Source organism: Lutra lutra, chromosome 5, assembly GCF_902655055.1.
Source record: "Lutra lutra chromosome 5, mLutLut1.2, whole genome shotgun sequence".
NCBI classification, from domain to species: Eukaryota; Metazoa; Chordata; class Mammalia; order Carnivora; family Mustelidae; genus Lutra; species Lutra lutra.
The window spans coordinates 107,463,559-107,483,311 of NC_062282.1; the positions used below are offsets into that span (position 1 = coordinate 107,463,559).

General features: G+C 35.7%; 1 protein-coding gene across 2 annotated transcripts in view; it reads left to right on the forward strand.

The window, feature by feature from the left end:
* MSH3 (mutS homolog 3) overlaps window positions 1-19,753 on the forward strand; it is a 184,016-nt gene that overhangs the window by 115,231 nt on the left and 49,032 nt on the right. For both annotated transcript variants that reach the window (XM_047729374.1, XM_047729375.1), the window contains exons 16-19: window positions 1,591-1,655; window positions 4,268-4,384; window positions 8,349-8,456; window positions 15,137-15,248. In XM_047729374.1, the coding sequence (XP_047585330.1) occupies window positions 1,591-1,655; window positions 4,268-4,384; window positions 8,349-8,456; window positions 15,137-15,248 (402 nt within the window). The remainder of the gene's footprint in view (window positions 1-1,590; window positions 1,656-4,267; window positions 4,385-8,348; window positions 8,457-15,136; window positions 15,249-19,753) is intronic.

Below are 19,753 nucleotides of genomic sequence, written 5' to 3' on the forward strand. Positions count from 1 at the left end.
AACCTTCCCCAGCCTGCTCTAAAGGGCTGTGACTAGAAGTGATCTGTGATGTGTCTAAGGCACAGATTTTAATCCAGTCCCCTGTGCTGCAGTGTTAGGGCAGATGAAGCCAGCCAACCTACCTGGCACCCAGTGATCCCACTGAGGTAGTTTTAGCTTCTTTTCCATATTTCTGTCTTCCCTACACAGTAACTCCTGTGGAGCTCTATGTTCGTTTTTGTGGATCTAGATGTGTCCTTGCCAAGTATTCATGAGCCACTGTGACCCTGCATTTTGCTGTTTGCTGCAGGCTTAGCTCTTCCCGGAATTATTTGATAAAAAGATCAATATGCCTTTCTTGCAGGACATTTACAAGTAAAGTTTAAGCAGAATTTTTTAGCATGGTCTTAATGTGCTTTTATCTTTCTTGTCAATGATATTTATCTTGTGGGTTTTTCCTCAGTTTTTGTAATCTAAGGGAGCTCTTTCAGAGTCTTGACTCTTCGCTGTTTAACTGGGTGGGGCAGATTTGAAATTGTATTAATTCCTCTCTATACAAGAAGACATGATAAGTCCCAAAATTTTTTCTAAGGATGAAAATTCTTAAATTTAACCAATAATTTCTGTTTTACATTTAGTGTAAAAACTATATAGAAAAAAAAATCAAAGATAGGCCAATATTATTAATAATATGCATATTATTATATTAATGCATATATATTTATATTATAAATACCAGAAATGTTATAAAACTGGTATATGTAAAAAAAAGTTCCTGTGGCCATCTCAAATTTAGTGGTAGCCACAGAGCTTCTGGGTTTCCTCCTCTATAAAATAAGTGTGTGTGTCTTTATGCATTTAAATAAAACACTGAATTTCATTACAGTGATATAGGAGAGTGAGCAGGAAGAAGAGGTGATATACAACTAATGCTAAAAGGGAAAGGCATGACAGACGCAGTTGATTTCACTTGCTTCCTGATTGATTTCAGAAAAGCTTGCTTGCAGAACACAGCTCTATAAAGATATGATTCACGGAAGTGAAAACTTTAAGAAAATTCTCATGGAAAGAAATCTCTTCTTCCCTTAATACCTGAAGAAATCAGTGCTTTTTCATGAGGATACTCTTAGGAACCTTGGGTTCTATGGATAAAAACTGACAATAAGTCCTCTTCTGTTCAGAATAGGGGATAGGCCACATATGAAACTGGTATAGCACATCATAATTGATATTTTAAAATTGTATGTACGTAGAACTTCAGTCTTACTACTGTGTAATAGAATTCTTAAGTGGTACTAATAAATGAAAGAGGCTGTTAAAAAAAGAAAAATCACCACTGGTAATGGCCATGACAATGTTATAAACGTTAAAGTGCCAAGTTACATGCTTATTACAAACTTTTGCTCAGTACACATTGTACTTTATCCCAAGTATTGCAACCCTAATTAGTGGTATTTGGTTGTATGGACATATATGAACTTTCATATTAGCAATATTGGATTTATTTTGAATATTTAGAATAGTATTTACTAAACTTAGAGCACAATTTTGAGAAAGCTTTAATAATGGTTAATCATTTAAATATCTAACTTTTATTTGTATTTCTTTTAGTTTATGATTGAAATAAAGAATTCTGCTGTATCTTGTATACCAGCTGATTGGGTTAAGGTTGGAAGGTGGGTTTCAAATTACATTTTTTCTTACTAATGTGAATTATAATGACATTTGTATACCTGTACACTACTGGAATGAAGATAACCACCTCCTTGACATAAAAAGTATTTCTTTCCCTTTGGTTTTCTTATGGAACTTCTCACCGAAAAAATAATTATTTTAAATTCTTTTTATCATTGGTTTAAAAATACTTTTTCCCAAGAGTGTCTTGTTTGTATACATTTGTTTTCCTGTTTTGTAAATTATCATTTTATTCTTATACCTCAGAGTACACTTTAAACACATGAAAGAAAATATTGGGGAATCTTCAATTATAAGATTAATTTGATTGCTTGAATTTCCTTCCTGATGAGTGCTATTCCTGAAATTTCTTTTAGGAAGCTAAAATTTCATTTTCTACCTCACTGAGCTCTGCATTTCTTTATTCTTGATGCTTTCCATGGCACATAATTATAATAGTTCTTTATGGCTTCTTTTTTGTAAGTTATATCATGAATTGATGAAAACAAATTTAATCAAAAACAGAATTAGCGAACCACATTGAGACTCCTTTTCTCCTTGATTAGACATTAATCTCTCAAAGGGGACTCATTTCAGAAGTGATATTAGCAAAGTATATACTCCTGTGAGTAGTATTCGTTGTGAAGTATTTATTGCTACTGTTACTTATACACTTTCATGAACTCGAGATGAAAATGTTACATTTGCCCAAGTAAGCAGATAGTAGCTAGTGTTTATATGAAAGAACTCTATTAAAGATGGAAGAAAATTTTAACATGTGTAAATGATTATAATTTAATTAGAAGGAAAAAACGAGTATCCATTTGCCACTATCAAAGGATTCTAAAGGCACAGTCATGGGTTTCTTTAGCTCTGTTACCATTGTTTTTCTGGTTTTTGTTTTTTTTTTGTTTTTTCTCCTGTGTTCCTGGAAGCTATAGCTGAGATTTTAATATTGTTGATTTTAGAGGCTGTTTTCTCCTTCACAGGCTTTCTTTCCTTTATTTACTTTGTCCTGTCCTACAGCTCATGAATCAAAGTATGTATTATGAAAAGAAATTATTTAAAATTGTACATCTATTTATCTAAGAAGCTGAAATGTTTCACTAAATGAGTTTTGTCAGAAGAGAAAGCTATGATGAATATGTTTGCATAGAAATCTAGATGACATTTCAGAAGCAACACGGAAAGGATAAATCAGTATCAACATCCTTTGAACATTCAATGATGTAAATTGAATGAATAAATAAGGTGGTTTTGGGGAGGTTCATTATTATTTTTATTTGTCATTTGACTATCGTAAACTTGACAAGGATAGGCTGGAATATTAATCAGGTGGTTTTTTTTTTTAAAGATTTTATTTATTTATTTGACAGAGAGAGATCACAAGTAGACGGAGAGGCAGGCAGAGAGAGAGAGAGAGAGGGAAGCAGGCTCCCTGCTGAGCAGAGAGTCCGATGCGGGCCTCGATCCCAGGACCCTGAGATCATGACCTGAGCCGAAGGCAGCGGCTTAACCCACTGAGCCACCCAGGCGCCCTATTAATCAGGTTTTGAATATGAAAGTCACTCCTAGTACAATAACCGGCCAAATTAAACATAATTGTGACAGGAGTTGGGGAGCAAATAAAGAACAGTAATTACCCTCTTTCATCACCTGCCTATCACTCAACCCTGATCTCTTCTCAGAAGTCCAATCGAAATAGTAACATCAACAGCAGTAGCAGTCACCTCCTCCACAGAACAACTCTTAACATTAGGGACTAAGGACATAGGACATAGATACTGTGCTAAGCACTGTCTTATTCTCTCAACAGTACCTATGAGGTAGATACTATCATTATTCCTATTTTATAGATGAGGAAAGGGATGTTTAGAAAAGGTCACTTATATTTGCCTAAGGTCACACAAGTAGCAAGTAAGTGGTTAGTGTTAGAGCCTTGGTCAGATTTTTTTAACTGGGAACTGGTGGTATCCCCTGTTGTGCTCTACCTTCTTGATGAAGGAGCAGAGACAGTGCACAGGCCCACGAGAGGAGCACATCCTATTTGTTTCCCTCTGGGGCCACTGTGAATCTACAGCTAGATCATAAAACATTCCTCCTCTTTGATTGCCTCCTGAATTAATGCATCACTATTCATTGTAGTTCTTTATATTTTTCTGTTTTCACTGAAATACATTAATTCTACAGAAAAGTATAAAACATAAAGAATAGTAGGACTTTCATCAGTGTATCCAGCTTTGTCAAGACTTACTTGCTTCTGATCTTTTTTTTTAATAAGCTAGCATTTTCATTTAGAGTAATTTAAAGAAAAAAGCCTTCTGCTTATGAAATGGAAATTATAAACTTTGACTTTGCCATATGGATGTAATTTGAAATGCATTTCAGAGCTCCTGAACAAAGTTCTATGAACTCCAAGTACTTTATTTACAACAAAGGTCTTTGGAATCAGTAGAGTTCAGCACCATAATTAAAGAATGTTCTGTGTTTACAGCTATTTACTTTCAAGGTTCATCAGAGAATGATAAATAACTACTTTGATTTTCTGAAGTGATGGCATTAGTGATTCCTTAGTAACCTTGGTTTCCTATTTATGTTTCTTCCCCTCTTCTAGCACAAAAGCTGTGAGCCGTTTTCACTCTCCTTTTATTGTAGAAAATTACAGACATCTGAATCAGCTCCGGGAGCAGCTAGTCCTTGACTGCAGTGCTGAATGGCTTGGTTTTCTAGAGTGAGTTTACAATGAAAAATATAATCTGACTTTTTGCTATGAGAAACAGACCGGAAAATCTTTCCATCAAAAAGAAAAGTAGAGATTACTGCTTGTGACCTGCCATAAAATAGTTGAGTACATGTGTTCTCTGATTTTATTTTTAATCCACTGAAATGTAAGCTCATCTTAGTCTTTAATGAGAGATCTAATATACTTTATTGTTACTGTACTAATATTTAGTTGCTGAGGATGTTTGGTAGAGTCCCTTTTTGAAATGCCACCTTGGACTTCCTTTACTTATAAAAACGCTTAACATTTTCATAGTTGAAAAAGAAAGGTTTAGTTCTGTTTTTATTATCTCCATTTAAATTTTTTTTATTTTTTTTACATCCTGAATATTTTCTTTGTAACTTTTTATCTTAAAGAATTTTAAATCTGGGAAATTTGAAATAAATACCTATATACTCTTCACCTAGATTTATCAAGTTTTAACATTTGCCACATTTATATCTCTCATACACTTTTTTCCTGAACCAATTTAAAGTACAATTTAGACATTATAACACTTCACCCCTAAATATTTAATTAAGCATACATCTAAAACTAAGGACATGCTACTATATAATCTTTTTTTTTTTTTTTTAGATTTTATTTATTTATTTGACAGAGAGAGATCACAAGCAGGCAGAGAGGCAGGCAGAGAGAGAGGAGGAAGCAGGCTCCCCGCCGAGCAGAGAGCCCGATGCGGGCCTTGATCCCAGGACCCTGAGATCATGACCTGAGCCGAAGGCAGCGGCTTAACCCACTGAGCCACCCAGGCGCCCGCTACTATATAATCTTAAGACCATTATCACATCTAAGAAAAATTATTAATTTAAGGAATATTGAGTTAATTCTACCCCCCCATTTTTAAATGAAAGCTCTATTCAACTTTCACATGTTACATTTTGTTATTATGTTTCTTTTGTGGTTGAATCTAGAATAGTCCCCCACCTTTTTTTTTTTTTTTTTTAAAGATTTGATTTATTTATTAGAGAGAGCATGAGCTGGGGGGAGGGCCAGAGGGAGAAGCAGACTTCACACTGAGCAGGAACCTGACGGGGGTCTCGATCCCAGGACTTTCGGATCCTGAATTGAGCCAAAGGCAGACATTTAACTAACGGAGCCACCCAAGAGCTCCACCTTTTGTGTTTTTTTATGAGATTTTTTTTAAGTGTCCTTGCCATTGCTTCCAGGAATGTTTCATATTTGGACTTATTAATAGTTACATGTTCAGATTGACAGGTTTAAGTCAATGTTGTACTGTAAAGAAGAGGTTAACAGCCAGTTCTTTGGAAGAATAGTAGTGTTTGTGGTGTTTGCTGGCTACTGTAGTGTAAATACTCCTACTGTGGTTGATTTCAAGCTGCTGCTGGACTGAAGTTGGGAAGAGAGTTGTACAGTTGCCTTTCATGAGTCCTTAGCGATAAGCCACTCATCTAAGCACTTCAGGTATATTAGGCCCTTATTCCTCCCAAGATCTCTGGGACTGAAATATTATCACCCCCAATTAACAAATGAATAAAGAAGTAAGTTGCCTACATTGGGTTGGAGCCAAGATTCAATGCAGGGTGTCTGGTGGTAGCTTGTGCCCTTTACCATCAGGCTGTAGAGCTTGCCTTTGGTGAACCTATAGGCATCATTCTAAACAGAAATCTCTTTGGTAGTCATTCTCTTTTTCTAGGTAATCTTTTTGAAATTTGGAAAAGTGTAGCAAATGGACAAAGATCAAGAAGTCAATCAAGACTTTCTAGGTTATGATAATGATGTTAAAGGTTTATGATAGTGTTTCATTTTATTCACGTGTCTTATTTATATAATTGACATGAGAAAGAACATTATTGTCTCTATCAAAATAATTACCTTATATCTCTGCCTTATTTTTCCTTATTTTTTTTTTTAACTGAAATGGAACCCACTGAGAGCTATGTCACTCAGTTCAGTCTCGGACACTAGAATATCATGAGAGACAGTTACCCTCAACCTAAGGCTCCTAGATAATAGCAAATTAATTAGGGTCTTGGTGGCCCGGATAAGAGCTGAGAAGCAGTGCATGATAGTGAAGGAAAAAATGGCTGGTATTTAGTGCCAAAGATACTTAGATATTCATATTCCAGAGAGGCAAGAGCAGAGACATCAAATATGGCTGCTCTCTGGCAAAACAGAGTGCCAGGATAGGAAGGGCTAGAACAGGGGCAGAAGACAACACAGTCCAACACATAAACCAGTGATCAGATCTAAAATTGAAGTCAGCCCAGGAATGACAAGGCATGATCACTGGGCAGTCACTCAGAAGTGTAAGGTTCGTGTAGCATGTGGCGTCTTCAAAATGTGGCATCTTCATTTTTAAGGTGGCAACTGAGCATTGCTTGTCCGATGCCAGGGGCGAGTCTTCTTCGGGTTCGGGATTTTCCACAGACTCTTAACACTGTTCGTGGGATTCTTGCTTGTTTAAATGAACCTTAATTTAGTGAGAAATAGGTAAATTATATTTATTATGTTCTAACTATTCAGATATAAAAGTGTAAAATATGCTATAAGTATATTTCCCAATTCATAAAGTTAACACAAAAATATGACTGGGTACTTAAAATGTTGTTTCTGTTATCTGGAAAGGTCATTTACATGGAATCCCTTATAATATTACTAGAAAAATCATATTTCAGATTCCAAAAAATCAATATAGTGATAATATAGGAATAACTGATCACATAGTAAATTAACCTGGATATCCTTTTCAAGGTAGGAAGCATTCTAAAACTTACGGATTTAAGAAGCAGATTAAATCTCAAAGTTTCTGAAACCCATAGTACAACAGAGAAATCATTTTTAACAGAAGAATTCAACCTAATAATCTATTTTGGGGGGAATCTTCTTTGAAAGGGATACCTGTGGTATGAAATAATGGAATAATTTGGGGTGTCTGGGTGGCACAGTTGGTTAGACGTCTGACTCTTGTGGCACAGTTGGTTAGATGTCTGACTCTTGGTTTCAGCTCAGGTCATGATCTCAGGGTCATGAGCTTAAGGCCTGCATCAGCTCCGTGCTCAATGGAGAGTCTGCTTGAGAGTCTTTCTCTCTCTCCCTGCCCCTCCTGCTTGTGCTGTCACACTCTCCAAAGTAAATAAATCTTTAAAAAAATATAGAAGAAAAAAAATGGAATAATTTAAGTAAAAAAAAATAAAAGGGAAAGCAGTTGCCTATATTCCTGTATTTTTTCTGAATAAGTCTTTCAATAAAAGTTTTTAAGCCTTTAGATCACAACCTATTTAATTAGCCAAAGATTTGAGGCACTAATCATTATTTTTTCAAATCTAAAATTTAATTTATGTATGCATTATTAATAAGATAACTGAAGATCACTGAAAAAAAGTACTTTATTTGCTTGCTTTTAATGAAATTTATTGCATCGTGTCCTGCATACCAAAGTTACGGGCTAGATGTTTGTGCTAATAATGATAGGAAAATCAGACAAAGGTGGACCCCAGCATCGAGAACCTTCCCATTCGGTGTGAGAGAAAGATACTGAAACTGTTAATCCTAGTTTGGATGATGATATGAAGGAGAAGCACAAAGGCAAGCTGACCCATCTGGGTAGTTCATGTTATTTAAGCTGAGTGAAAATGACCATGACATTTGTGTTCATTGAATCTAGTTGACATGTGAAATGTGCAGTACAGTATTAGAAGCAGACATCTTATATATAGAAGCTATTGTAAAGGTATGTACTTCCATCCAAATGAAACAAAAGAAGCCTCAGGAATCAAGTTACTACATTAAAATGAGAAGTCGTCCAGAGTAATTTCCATGTTTCTTAACTGTTAGGTATCATCCTTGGTTATTTTGTTGATGCTCATCTTAGCTAATAAAGCGATCCCATATTGAGCAGCTTATACAGGTCCAAGAAATTGGTGTGTTCACCTCTTTGTTGTCACCTCTGTAGGAATTTCAGCGAACATTATCACTCCTTGTGTAAAGCAGTACATCACTTAGCAACTGTTGACTGCATTTTCTCCCTGGCCAAGGTCGCTAAGCAAGGAGATTACTGCAGGTAATGTATTTTTTAACTCCTCCCTCTTCTTCAGTGCTTTAGATCAGATGGCATCATTCCGTTAATTTTAGTATTTTTATTATTAAATATTAATATATGCAAATATGTTGGACCCTTGGTAAAGCTGAATGTCATACACGTATAGCTTGATTTAAGATTAACAAATCCCTTTCTTGCTTGCTCTGTCATTGAGTACAATGAAAGCAGATGTTCACAGTAATCTAGAGGTGAATGTTAGGTATTTCAATTTTTAAGCTTATCTGGGTGACATTTTTTTAAAGGTGTAATCCTTTCATTTGTTAGCTTTGACTTGAACACTTTGTAGTATGTTTCATTTTATAAGTCTCCTTTAAATGCCAACTAAATCAGATGGATGAGACTCAATGTGTGATCCATTTCGAGACAGTGTCTCTGTTGCTATTAAATTGCTCTTAAGTTTAAAACCTTAAGCTTGAGCCACATCTTTGGCTCATTGCTCTGCTTTCCAGGCCCACTGGGTTAGGAATTCCCACCTTCCAGAACCACTGGGGCAGCAGTCTTGTTACCGTAGTTTTGCGGGTCTAATGTTGGGCCCGCAGAGCTCTAGGCCATTTTGCCCCTTTGGTGGTCCTGTGGCTGACCCCGCCGCTGAGGTGGTTCTTTGTGGTAGTCCCACGGCTGCTGATGCTCTGTGCCTGGACTCCCTCCTGTGGCTCTCCCAGCCTGGAATTTTGTGCTGGTGGCTCTGTGGTTCTGGAGAGCATTGGCTATTGGGGTCTGGCTCTCTGTGGGCTCTTTTATAAAACCACTAGCCCATTCACAAGGGCTCTGCCCTTATGAACTAATCACCTTATAAAGTCCTGACCCACAATCCCATTACATTAGGTTCATATGAAGCACTCTGAAGCACGAAGTCTATTTTTTCATATACTTAAGGAAATTTAAGGGAATATTTAACTCACTGGCTTTCTAAAAAAATATATATATATAGAAGTGATTCTGCTTATCAGTGCTTTAGCATACAGAGTTCATTATGTTTGAGAGGATATGTTCTGCTGTTCATACTTGTTTCATGTTCTCTCTAGTTCGTGACAAATACAGTTTTGTTTTTTCTTAACATTTAAATGTTCTTGATACCTAGCATAATACCCAGAGTGGATGTTAAAAGATAGTTTGTTTATTGTAAAGCATTTATTTATTTATGGGAGAAGAGTTGCAGGAATTGGCTACCCCCGTTTTAGACAAAAATGTACTTAGTTTGCTGTTTTGTTTCATTTTGTTTTGCTGTCCATTTATGTATGGGGTGATCTACCATGCTGTGCACAATAGTTTTGTTTAAAATAGGCTCTTTGTGTCTTCATTATTACTCAGTTTCTTTTCACATCAGAGGGCTTTGAAAATTTTGTGCAATTTATCATCCATAAAAATGAGATCTGTAAATATACTCTAGTTGAAACGAGTTCTGGAAGAATGAGAGTCTGTCTTCCTCTGACTTGATTTCTTCCTTACATACTGTGGTCTTTGTAGGACTTCTTACTTGGTGCACAAGGTTCGTGAAGCTAACATTTCCTAATGGTTCTGTTTGTGAATTAAGCAAAGGATCAGCTACAATCTATACGCTTGGTGTATGTTTTCATGCAAAGCTCTTTCCACTGAAAAATACTTATGCTTGGTTTATCTCTTCTTAAACTCTTTCAAGTGGCCTTTTGCCATCTGCTGCTGCTAGAGCAGCTAGTGAGAACAGAAGAAACATGTCTATGGGTATGTGGTTTATATTACATCAGATTTAAGTTTTCATATCTATATGTGTGTATATATCTGTTTGTAAGCCTAAACATACATATGTATTACACATAATATATAATTTAAAGTAATACATAATTTTCAGTGCATTATAATAACCAGAATCTAGCTTTGATATCAGGTTTGGTTCTAGCCCATCCTCTGTCACTAATTAGCCATGTATTCTTGTTTAAATCTCAAGTATTCATATATAAAATTGTAAGAATTGAAGTTATGAATTAGTAAGTGGCATAAATCTTACAGTTGTAGGTATTTTTTATTGAGATGTAGTTTTGGCAAAATCTCTGAGGAGTGAAAATACTATAAAACTATGATTAATTTGTAGACTCATCAGAGATTTAACAAACATTTTGGGTATCTACAATGTAAGTTTGGTCCTAGATTTTTCATTTCGGGGCTTCCTCTTCCATTCTTAGATGTTTTTGAATTCCTCGTTGTTTTGATTATGTTACAAACATTGTATTTGTAGAGTTGCTATTTTCTATACTTTATCTAATTTTCCCATTTGTCTTCAGGAGGACGTATTTTCCTTTCAAATGACGTATTCTCTTAGGAAGACAATTTCAGAAAATATTTCACATGCTAAAATACTTTCCAACTTGAGTACTATATATTAAGAAAAATCCACCTGAATATTTTTAAATGAAAAAAAATCATGCTATAAAGTTCAAGGAATATAATCAACTTCTCTTTTTTATTTTTTTCAGCAGAAATAAAATTGAGTGTAAATAGCCATAAAATAGGAAACTTTTCACCAAAATTCATTTTAAGCTAGTGATAAAGTATCTGAAATTTGTATCTCCCCCCCCCTTAGATTTCCAACTCGTTTAAAGATTTTAGTGCATTTGAGCTATTGCACTTAGTTCAAATTGATACTTTGGCTTCCTAATCACAATCTTTTCTTCCTAAATGCTCTTCAGACCTTTTATTCACTATAGCCTAACTTTGAGGCAAAAGTTCTTATTCTGTGTCTTTCTATCCGTTTTTTATTCTGGGTGTTATATTGTTTTACTAATTATGTTCTGTTTCCTTGAGGCATTTAAAGGGGAAAGATGCAATTTCAAAAATACAAAATAAATTTGTTCAAGTTTAAGGTTTCAGTCTTTCCAGGTAGCATCCAAATTTCCTCAGCTCTTCTTAAATGCCATATCATCATCAGGATTTTCGTATCCTTCTTGCTATAACTATCCGATGCTCGTGCATCATCTCATCTCTCCAGATTATGATTTGCTTCTTATTCCACCAGGAAGTGTTTTGTCATTATATAATTTTGATAGCAACAGAGTAAGTCAGTGTAGATTTTTAGAGCAGAACAAATCACTCAAAATTTTATTCTAAAGTGAAAACCTTCCTGGGAAATCATATCAGTGTCATGAATAATGATCTATCGATTTCACTTGGCAGAACACCTGAGATTTTATTTTAAAACTGATATTACTTGCAGATGCTTTCATTTTTTTATAGTAAATTTATAATGCACCTAAATAAAAAATCCTATCTTTAGAATTAAACTTTTTGAAAGCCAAAAAAATGTTCTTTTCCCATCATTTTTTTTTTAAAGATTTTATTTATTTATTTATTTATTTGACAGAAAGAGAGATCACAAGTAGGCAGAGAGGCGGGGGGGGGGGGGAAGCAGGCTCCTGACCGAGCAGAGAGCCCGATGCAGGGCTTGATCCCAGGACCCTGAGACCATGACCCAAGCTGAACGCAGAGCCTTAACCCATTGAGCCACCCAGGCACCCCTTTTCCCATCATTTTAAAAGTCTCTTTCCAATGGATAATTTTGAATTATTTACTCAGAAGGTACTTTAGTTGTTTTCTTTGAGAAATGTGAGTGTACATACTTGGGGTTTTGTTAGCCAGATATATTTAAGGAGAAGCATTTAAGTATTTAGGGAAATAATATTTCTAAGTGTTATGAGTAAGGTCAGAAATGTGCTTATATGTGAAAGTTCTGAGTCAAAGCACTTAGTAATCGATGAGTGCTAGTTAACAAAGTTCAAGAACACTGTTCACCCAACACATTGTTGGAAATTAGAAAATTTGATAAAACTACTTAGGTGAAGTTATGAAAAAACAAGTTTCATATCCTGCTGGTGGGAAGTTAAATTGGTACAGTATTTCTGTATGTTAAAATAAAAAATATGCATACCCTATGACTTAGAAGGTACACTTCAGGAATTTACTCTGGCTTAGAGAAGCATTTGTCCATGTGCCAATGGACATAAATTTAAGATTGGTTGCAGTATTGTTTATAATAGTGGAAATCTAGACACAGTATAAATGTTCAACAGTGGAGAACAACTGAATTATCTATGCAGCAGCTTCAAAAGAACACTGAAGATCTGACAAGAAATGATCCTGAATCTTAAGTATAGCATCCCATCAGGTTCCATTGGACCTAATTTCACTTTTTAAATTTCTTAAAGGCCTTTTAAAGAACAAAGAGAAAAATTCACATTTTTCTTTAAAGGAGAATAAAATCCTGTTTTGCATTTACCATGTGGGTCCATTGGACCCTTTTATAAATCTGACATGTACTTTGGGATCTTTAATGATTTTTATCTTTTCTGTATCTGGAGCATCTTGCTCTTTCATCATTCAAGAATTACTTTGTATTATTTATGAATTAGTTCTACTAAAAAGTCCAAATGTAAGAAAACTAGAGAATGACGATACAAAGGTGAGATAATAATCACTATCACACCATCCTTCCTTGTTCTAATTGTATTGCCCAAAGTGCTGCATCGTTCTTCAGGAAGTTGTAAAAGACTAAAAATAGCACTGTTGTAGTCTAACTACAACAGTTATTATAACTGTTACAGTTATAATTAATTAATTTCTATTGATGTAATAATTAACTTTCACATAACTGCTGCTTCTAACTTTCATTGAACAGAGTTGAGAATTCCGAATTTTTAAGTTTTTCACCCATAATAGAAAAGGCGAAAAAAGTAAGAAGACATTTCACAATTATTAGATTAATCAAAAGATGAATGCAAAGAGAAAGATTGCAGTGCTCTAGATACTACCGATGATGATGAAATTTCTTGTATAAACAAAATCTCAGATCGTAAGTGTTCAGGTGACAGTGGCCTAGGTGAATTTTCCCAAGCTTAAGAGTCAGTGTGTGAATAATGTATTTCTAAGGACAAAATGGAATGTGTTCTTCTCTAGTTAGTTACTCCACAGGCATCACACATCATACAACATTTGCTGACGAGAACCTGAACCATCCTGACATGTAGTGGTTCCTTTGTCTTTTGTGATGTCTGTGCACTAAGGTTTACCTAATACTGTTTATAGGTGTACAGGTGCTGAAGGCAGAAGATTAAAAGAAGATAGATGTTGTGAAATAAAAGTATTGATTGGATCTGTTACTCTGATTTGGTATTTATAAATATAAAACTGAAGATATTTTGCATTTGTGGAGCAAAAAAGATGGCTGTCCTCTCCTCAACAAAATGATAAGCTTTAAATATTTTTAAAAATCCAAGTATTGCATTTTTGTCCATGCAAGTAGGAGAAGAACCCAAAGTTATGATAAGCTAGAACATTTTAGGAATGTATGGAAATCTAGAATCAGTATTTATGAATGACTGTGGTCTAGGTGCATGCACAACAGCTAAGGAGCAGTTAATTACTTTGAGAGTGTATTGCCCATTCCAAGTATATTGCCTCTAAGTCCAGGAAAATGTGGAATAAAAATTTGAGATTTGCTCTAAGTTCTCACTAAAATTTGTCTTGGGTTTTTTGTTTTGTTTTGTTTTGTTTTTACTACCCCTTTGTTGCCATTTCTGCAAATTATTTGTAAAATGACTTGAAAGTATTAAAAAAAAATAAGAGTCCATTGGTAAATGGTGAAACCTATTTTTTTAAAATATGTATTGAATGTGAAGGGGAAAAAATATAGTTATGGAATAATATATTACAGTGTGATCCTGATTTGTTTTGCTGGTTTTTTTTTTTTAATTTTATTTATTTTTTGACAGAGAGAGATCCCAAGTAGGCATAGAGACAGGCAGAGAGAGACAGGGGGAACCAGGCTCCCCGCTGAGCAGAGAGCCCGACCCTGGCCTCAATTCCAGGACCCTGAGATCATGACCTGAGCCGAAAGCAGAGGCTTAACCCACTAAGCCACCCAGGCGCCCTGTTTTGCTGTGTTTGTTTTTTTTTTTTTTTTTAAAGAATCACAAATCAGTGCAATGAGTGTGTAAAAACCTAAATGCAGAGAAGAAAGTTGGGAAGGGTAGACACCACACTGATCTCCGGGGAGGAGAATGAGGGGAGGGCAGTGCTCACAGGGGCTTTGAAAAATAAATAAAGCTATAGATAAAAACAGAAAAATATAAAAGCTAAGAAAGGAAGACCAGCAAGGTAAAAAAAAAAAAAAAAATTTTGTATCAAAAAAAACGAAAGATACCAAAGACCATAGAAAGATGTTTCACTTAAACAGGATATGAAAATTTAAGGTCTCCAAGTCTAACACATAACATAATTTCTACTAATGTAATAATTAAATCTGGAAATAATTTTCAGTGACTTCCTTTATTATGCTTATTACTAAAAATGATTTAAATGGCAATAATCTGAACTGTAACTTCTAGTAATGAAAATGTTGATCTTAGAGAATAGTAGGGAAAACAAGATCTTGTAAAGTAGACTCCAGCAGTGGAGCTATTGTAAGACTGCTAAAGTTTGTGCTTTGAGCACTATTATTATAATTACTGTCCTCCCAATTCTTATTTTATAGTTAAAATTTAGCTTTTATACTCGAAGCCTTATTTTGGGTGTGTGTTTACTTAAACTAACATTATTTCTTATGCTAGAACTTAGAGATTTTTTTAAAAGGCAGTTTTCATGCCTAGTAAATTGAAACATGCTTCTTTTGGCAGACCAACTCTGCAGGAGGAGAGGAAAATCGTGATTAAAAATGGTCGGCACCCTGTGATTGACATGTTGCTGGGAGAACAGGATCAGTATGTTCCCAACAGTACGAATTTATCAGTAAGTACCACATGATGCCAGTAAACAAGTCAAAGGTGTTAACACTGATCCAATTTTTTAAATACAAAATAAGTATTTTTGTAATTTACTCAGGATTTAACTTTGGCGTTAAATATAGTAATCTTGGGTTGTAGTTTTATATTCAGCACCAAGTATGGAGTTGGTGTCATTTCCAATGAGAGATTAAATGGAAAGATTTAGCAACTAAAGGGTTAGTCTTAATTAGTTATCCTAAGTAACCCCTATACATAGTTTTCATTTATAAATGCCCAAATATGCTAATAGGGTGGAATCATACTGGAGTTTTTGCAAATTTCTAGTAGTGTTTCATGCTATATGTTTGTCCTGTCTTTCAGTATTTTAAAATGTTCTGCAAAAGAATTGGAGATGCCTCGGCTGATTTTGTTGATGAGAACTTTGTCACACGGGCTAACGTTCTCTCTCTCACAGAACATGAATGACCCTAAAGATTTATTCATTTAACATATACTTACTGTATTCCTATTTAGTTTCAGGTAGTGAAACAAGTATTAGAACAGGGAGTGGTAAGCAAGACAGAACTATTCCCTGCCTTAAGGTGCTGTGATCAAGCAAGAGGGTAGCCAGGCTATTATAATACACAATATTGGAAACCATGTTGTCCTGGGAGCATGTAGCAAGGTCAGCCTAGCTTAGTGTAGAGGGAGCATCAAGGAGGGTTCCTTGGGGATAAAATACCAATTGAAGACGGAGTCAGTATAGGCCAGGGAGGTGGAGAGCAGTATACCAAGTCCAGACACCAGTGTGGCAGAGGCTGCGAGTGAGGCAGAGCAGGGTGAATTCAGGGAAGTGAAAGATGGTGAGTGATGTGGAGCATAGAGTGTAAAGAAGGGTTCAGATATAAGGAAGAAGCCAATTTGCTCATTGCCATATTAAGGAATTTTGATTTTTTCCCCCCCTAAGGGAATGAGAATGCCAGCAACAGAATATTTGAAGCTCTGAAAAATAGCAAACTTGTGGGATGGAGTGTGTGTGTGTGTGTGTTTGTGTTACATAGAGTTACATTGTCAAAGATATAGCCATACGCTAATTGAAGTGATATAATCGTAGATTTTATTCAATAATGTAATTGCAGTAAAGAGTCCAGTGTGAACTGAACTCAACTTCAGTTTATGCAGAGGTGACTGGGTGTTTTGAAGGGAGAATGAGGGACTGAGGGGAGGAATGGGGTGGGAGTGGAGGGTTATCTTGCAGATTCAAGGGAGTCGAAATTATAAAAAGCAGGAAAGGGTATTGGTTAATGTGAAACCCCTCTGGGTTTACTGACTGGCATCTGGAGCATATGCCCTCACACAGGGAGTAGAAGGAAAAGGAGAGTTATCTTCTAGAATGTTTGTATTTCAGAGATGGCTCGCCTCTTCTAGGTTGCAGAAGAGTTACACCTCAGTAAGGCAGAGAAAGGATTTATAACTGTAAGCTTTCTGAAGTCATTGCTTTAAGAGGAAGTTCAGGGGCCTTTGTGCCTGTTGTCAAGTTTTGGCTGGAACAAGCCATAAATTTTCCGGCCAGTCTTGTACTTTTTTTTGTAGGAACTTAAAATGAGTTTGGGATTATCCTAAGAACATGGCCATGAACTAACTCTCAGTGGGAGGAGTAAACAAAATCATTTATGTTGAAAGTGTGAGTTTTTATAGGACGAGACTGAAGCCTAGTGGAGAAGAGGGCTTAGGACTAGAGTTTGGTTAAGGTAAGAGCATCTATGTCAACATCAAGTGAAATAATCTGGTGGTGAGATCGGAGAATTAGTATGTAGGGAGGAGCTAAGCGGGAGAGGTCGTTGTATCAGAGAATGAATGACCAATTTTAGGATTTCGGAGGTAGTGCTCTTCTGGAGGCGGCAAGTCCTAGGTATGGCCATGGAAGATGAGTAGCAGAACTGGAGAAGAAATCAAGGAACAGAGTCTGGGAAAAAGTCACCCACGTAAATGTTGAAATCATCTAAGAGAACATCAGCATTTGGAGGGGAAGCTGATGGTGTTCTAGGTGTCAGGGATGGAGACCGGTGACCTGGAAGTTTGTCGATACCTGAAGTGAAGACAAGCAGAGAGGGTGGTCAGGTTCTAAAGAAACACGTAAGAACACGTAAGAAGCAACCTCTGAACTCTGGGATATGTGTGGTAGGAAGTGGCAGAAAGCTCAGCCTCCAAATGAACAATAGCCAGGTTTCAGTTTAAGCCTGTTTAAAAGAAATGGTAAGCAAGGATATTAGAAACAGAAGGAGTTGGGACTTTGGGTCAGTGGGAGAATTGGGATGTAGTGCAGCAGCTAGAAATTAGGTCAGAGAAAGGTAGCCCAGAACAAACAGCAAGGGAGTTGAGAACATAACAGAGTACTCCCTCTTGGGCTGTGAGCAAGGGCGACAAAGGTGTGCATGTGGTGAATTTGGCTACAGCTGTGGTGAGTGAAAGGAAATGCTTTCAGTTACATTTAGTTTAATATTACATTTGGATGCAGCACATAGATTTGTTGGTAGTATATAACCTGATCCCCAAAGTCTATAAACTTGTTCATTCTCATGAGGGAATTTGTAATTGACTTAATTTATCAAGCCAAGTTAACACTTCTTGATGCTTTATTGACTTTTAAAGGAAGGCTATGTGAACATAAGAATTTCTTTTTCAGTTCTCACTATACCAGTGGGGTATAGCTTTCCTTGAGAAAGTAATATAGTTGCAACATTTAATACCTTGGTTTATATTTTACTTATAAATCACTTGAACATTATTTCCTGTTACTGTTCCCATCCCCTAGCATGCCCACCAGCTCAATCCCAAGTATGTTATTCTTGACATTGGGTTTTTTTTTTCTTTGCTTTTTCATTATTTTTTCCCTCTTTTGCTTTCTTTTAAAAATGTATTACACTATTTAATAAAGCAAGATTTGAGAAACTAAACTAGCCTTTTGCCTAATTATAAGAATGTTTTAAGGAAACATTAAACTTTTATATTTAAATTTTTACAAAATAAATGGAGTGATTTTTTTCCAGTAGGCACTTCAGAATATTCCAGAATATTCATTTCTTTTACATATGCTTTTTCTAACTTGAGTAGGAGTTGATATAGAACTGTTGCTATGGTGAAGTGCATTCTATTTTACAGGGTATAAATTTATATATAGGGATAGTGTTGAAAAAGAACTTACTATGTAAAACTCAATTTAAAATATTTTATAGGTGTTAATTATAAAATATAGCCTGAAAATAATTTCCTGAAAGTCAAATGACATTGTTGCTTTTGATAATCATGTAATTTTAAGAAATGGTCTTTTGTACATGTGATTATAAGTGTACTTTTCTGGATTCTGTGTTAAGTGAACTTATTATAGTCCTTCTGAACAAGCCAACTTTCTGCCTACTTTTCTGCTCCCAGTTTTAAGAATACTCTTCACATTTTGTAATCTGGCATTTACTTTGTATTTTTATTAGCATTATTTTATGAATATTTTGTTCTTAGAGATTTTGACACACTTTATGTCAGTATTGTGCTTGAGATCAAATTACACAGAAGAAAGAGACAGAATACCTTCCTAATCTGGTGGGAGACACACTCAATTAAATTAATAGTAATAGAATACTTTAAAAGGCCCTGAAGGAACTAACAGATTACATGGTAGAAAAATTGGCTTTAAATGAGCAGGCATTTCAAAGTAGAGGATATCCAAATGGTACCTAAGAGACTAACATTTTCTTGGCCTGCTATATATTAGCTTTTCTAGAATGCAAGAATATAGCAAAGGATTAAATAGAGAGGAACTATGAACTTTGAGGTGTTTGGGGGACACTGGGTAGAGATCCTAATGGGAACATGGATTGATGGATAGGAATAGACCAGGAGAGGGGTCTGAGCTGGAGTTACAGATTTTAGAATGATCATGACGTATGTACAGCAGTTTTGATTCTGAATCCGTCAGGGAAATTACATGAACATGGAAAGAAGACTGATGAAAAGGCCCTCTCAGGCACTAACACTGAAGGTTGATTTCAGTTTCACTGAAAGTAGGTTTAAACGAAAACTTTTTAAAAATTTTAAGGCTATATATTTATTAGAGAGTAAGAGTGAGAGAGAGCACAAGCAGAGGTTGCAGCAGAGGGAGAGGGAGAAGCAGGCTCCTCACTGAGCAGGGAGCCCGACAAGGGGGCTCAATCCCAGGACCCCAAGATCATGACTTGAGCCGAAAGCAGACGCTTTACCTTACCGACTGAGCCACCCAGGTACTCCGAACTTTTTAAGAAACTTTTAAACATATTTACCCTACCTTGTTTTCAGAATTTAGAGATATAGTTTAATCTGAAGATCACACTTGTTATAATGGTAACCAGATGTTACTGTATATTCCTTTCTATCCTTTGGGACCTGGCTCTTCTACATCTTCTAGGAAACCTCAGTTTGACTTCCCCAAGCAGAATTGAAAGGAATACTCTTTTAAATCCTCTCTTTGTTTCCTACCCTGATTCACTCTATAATCTG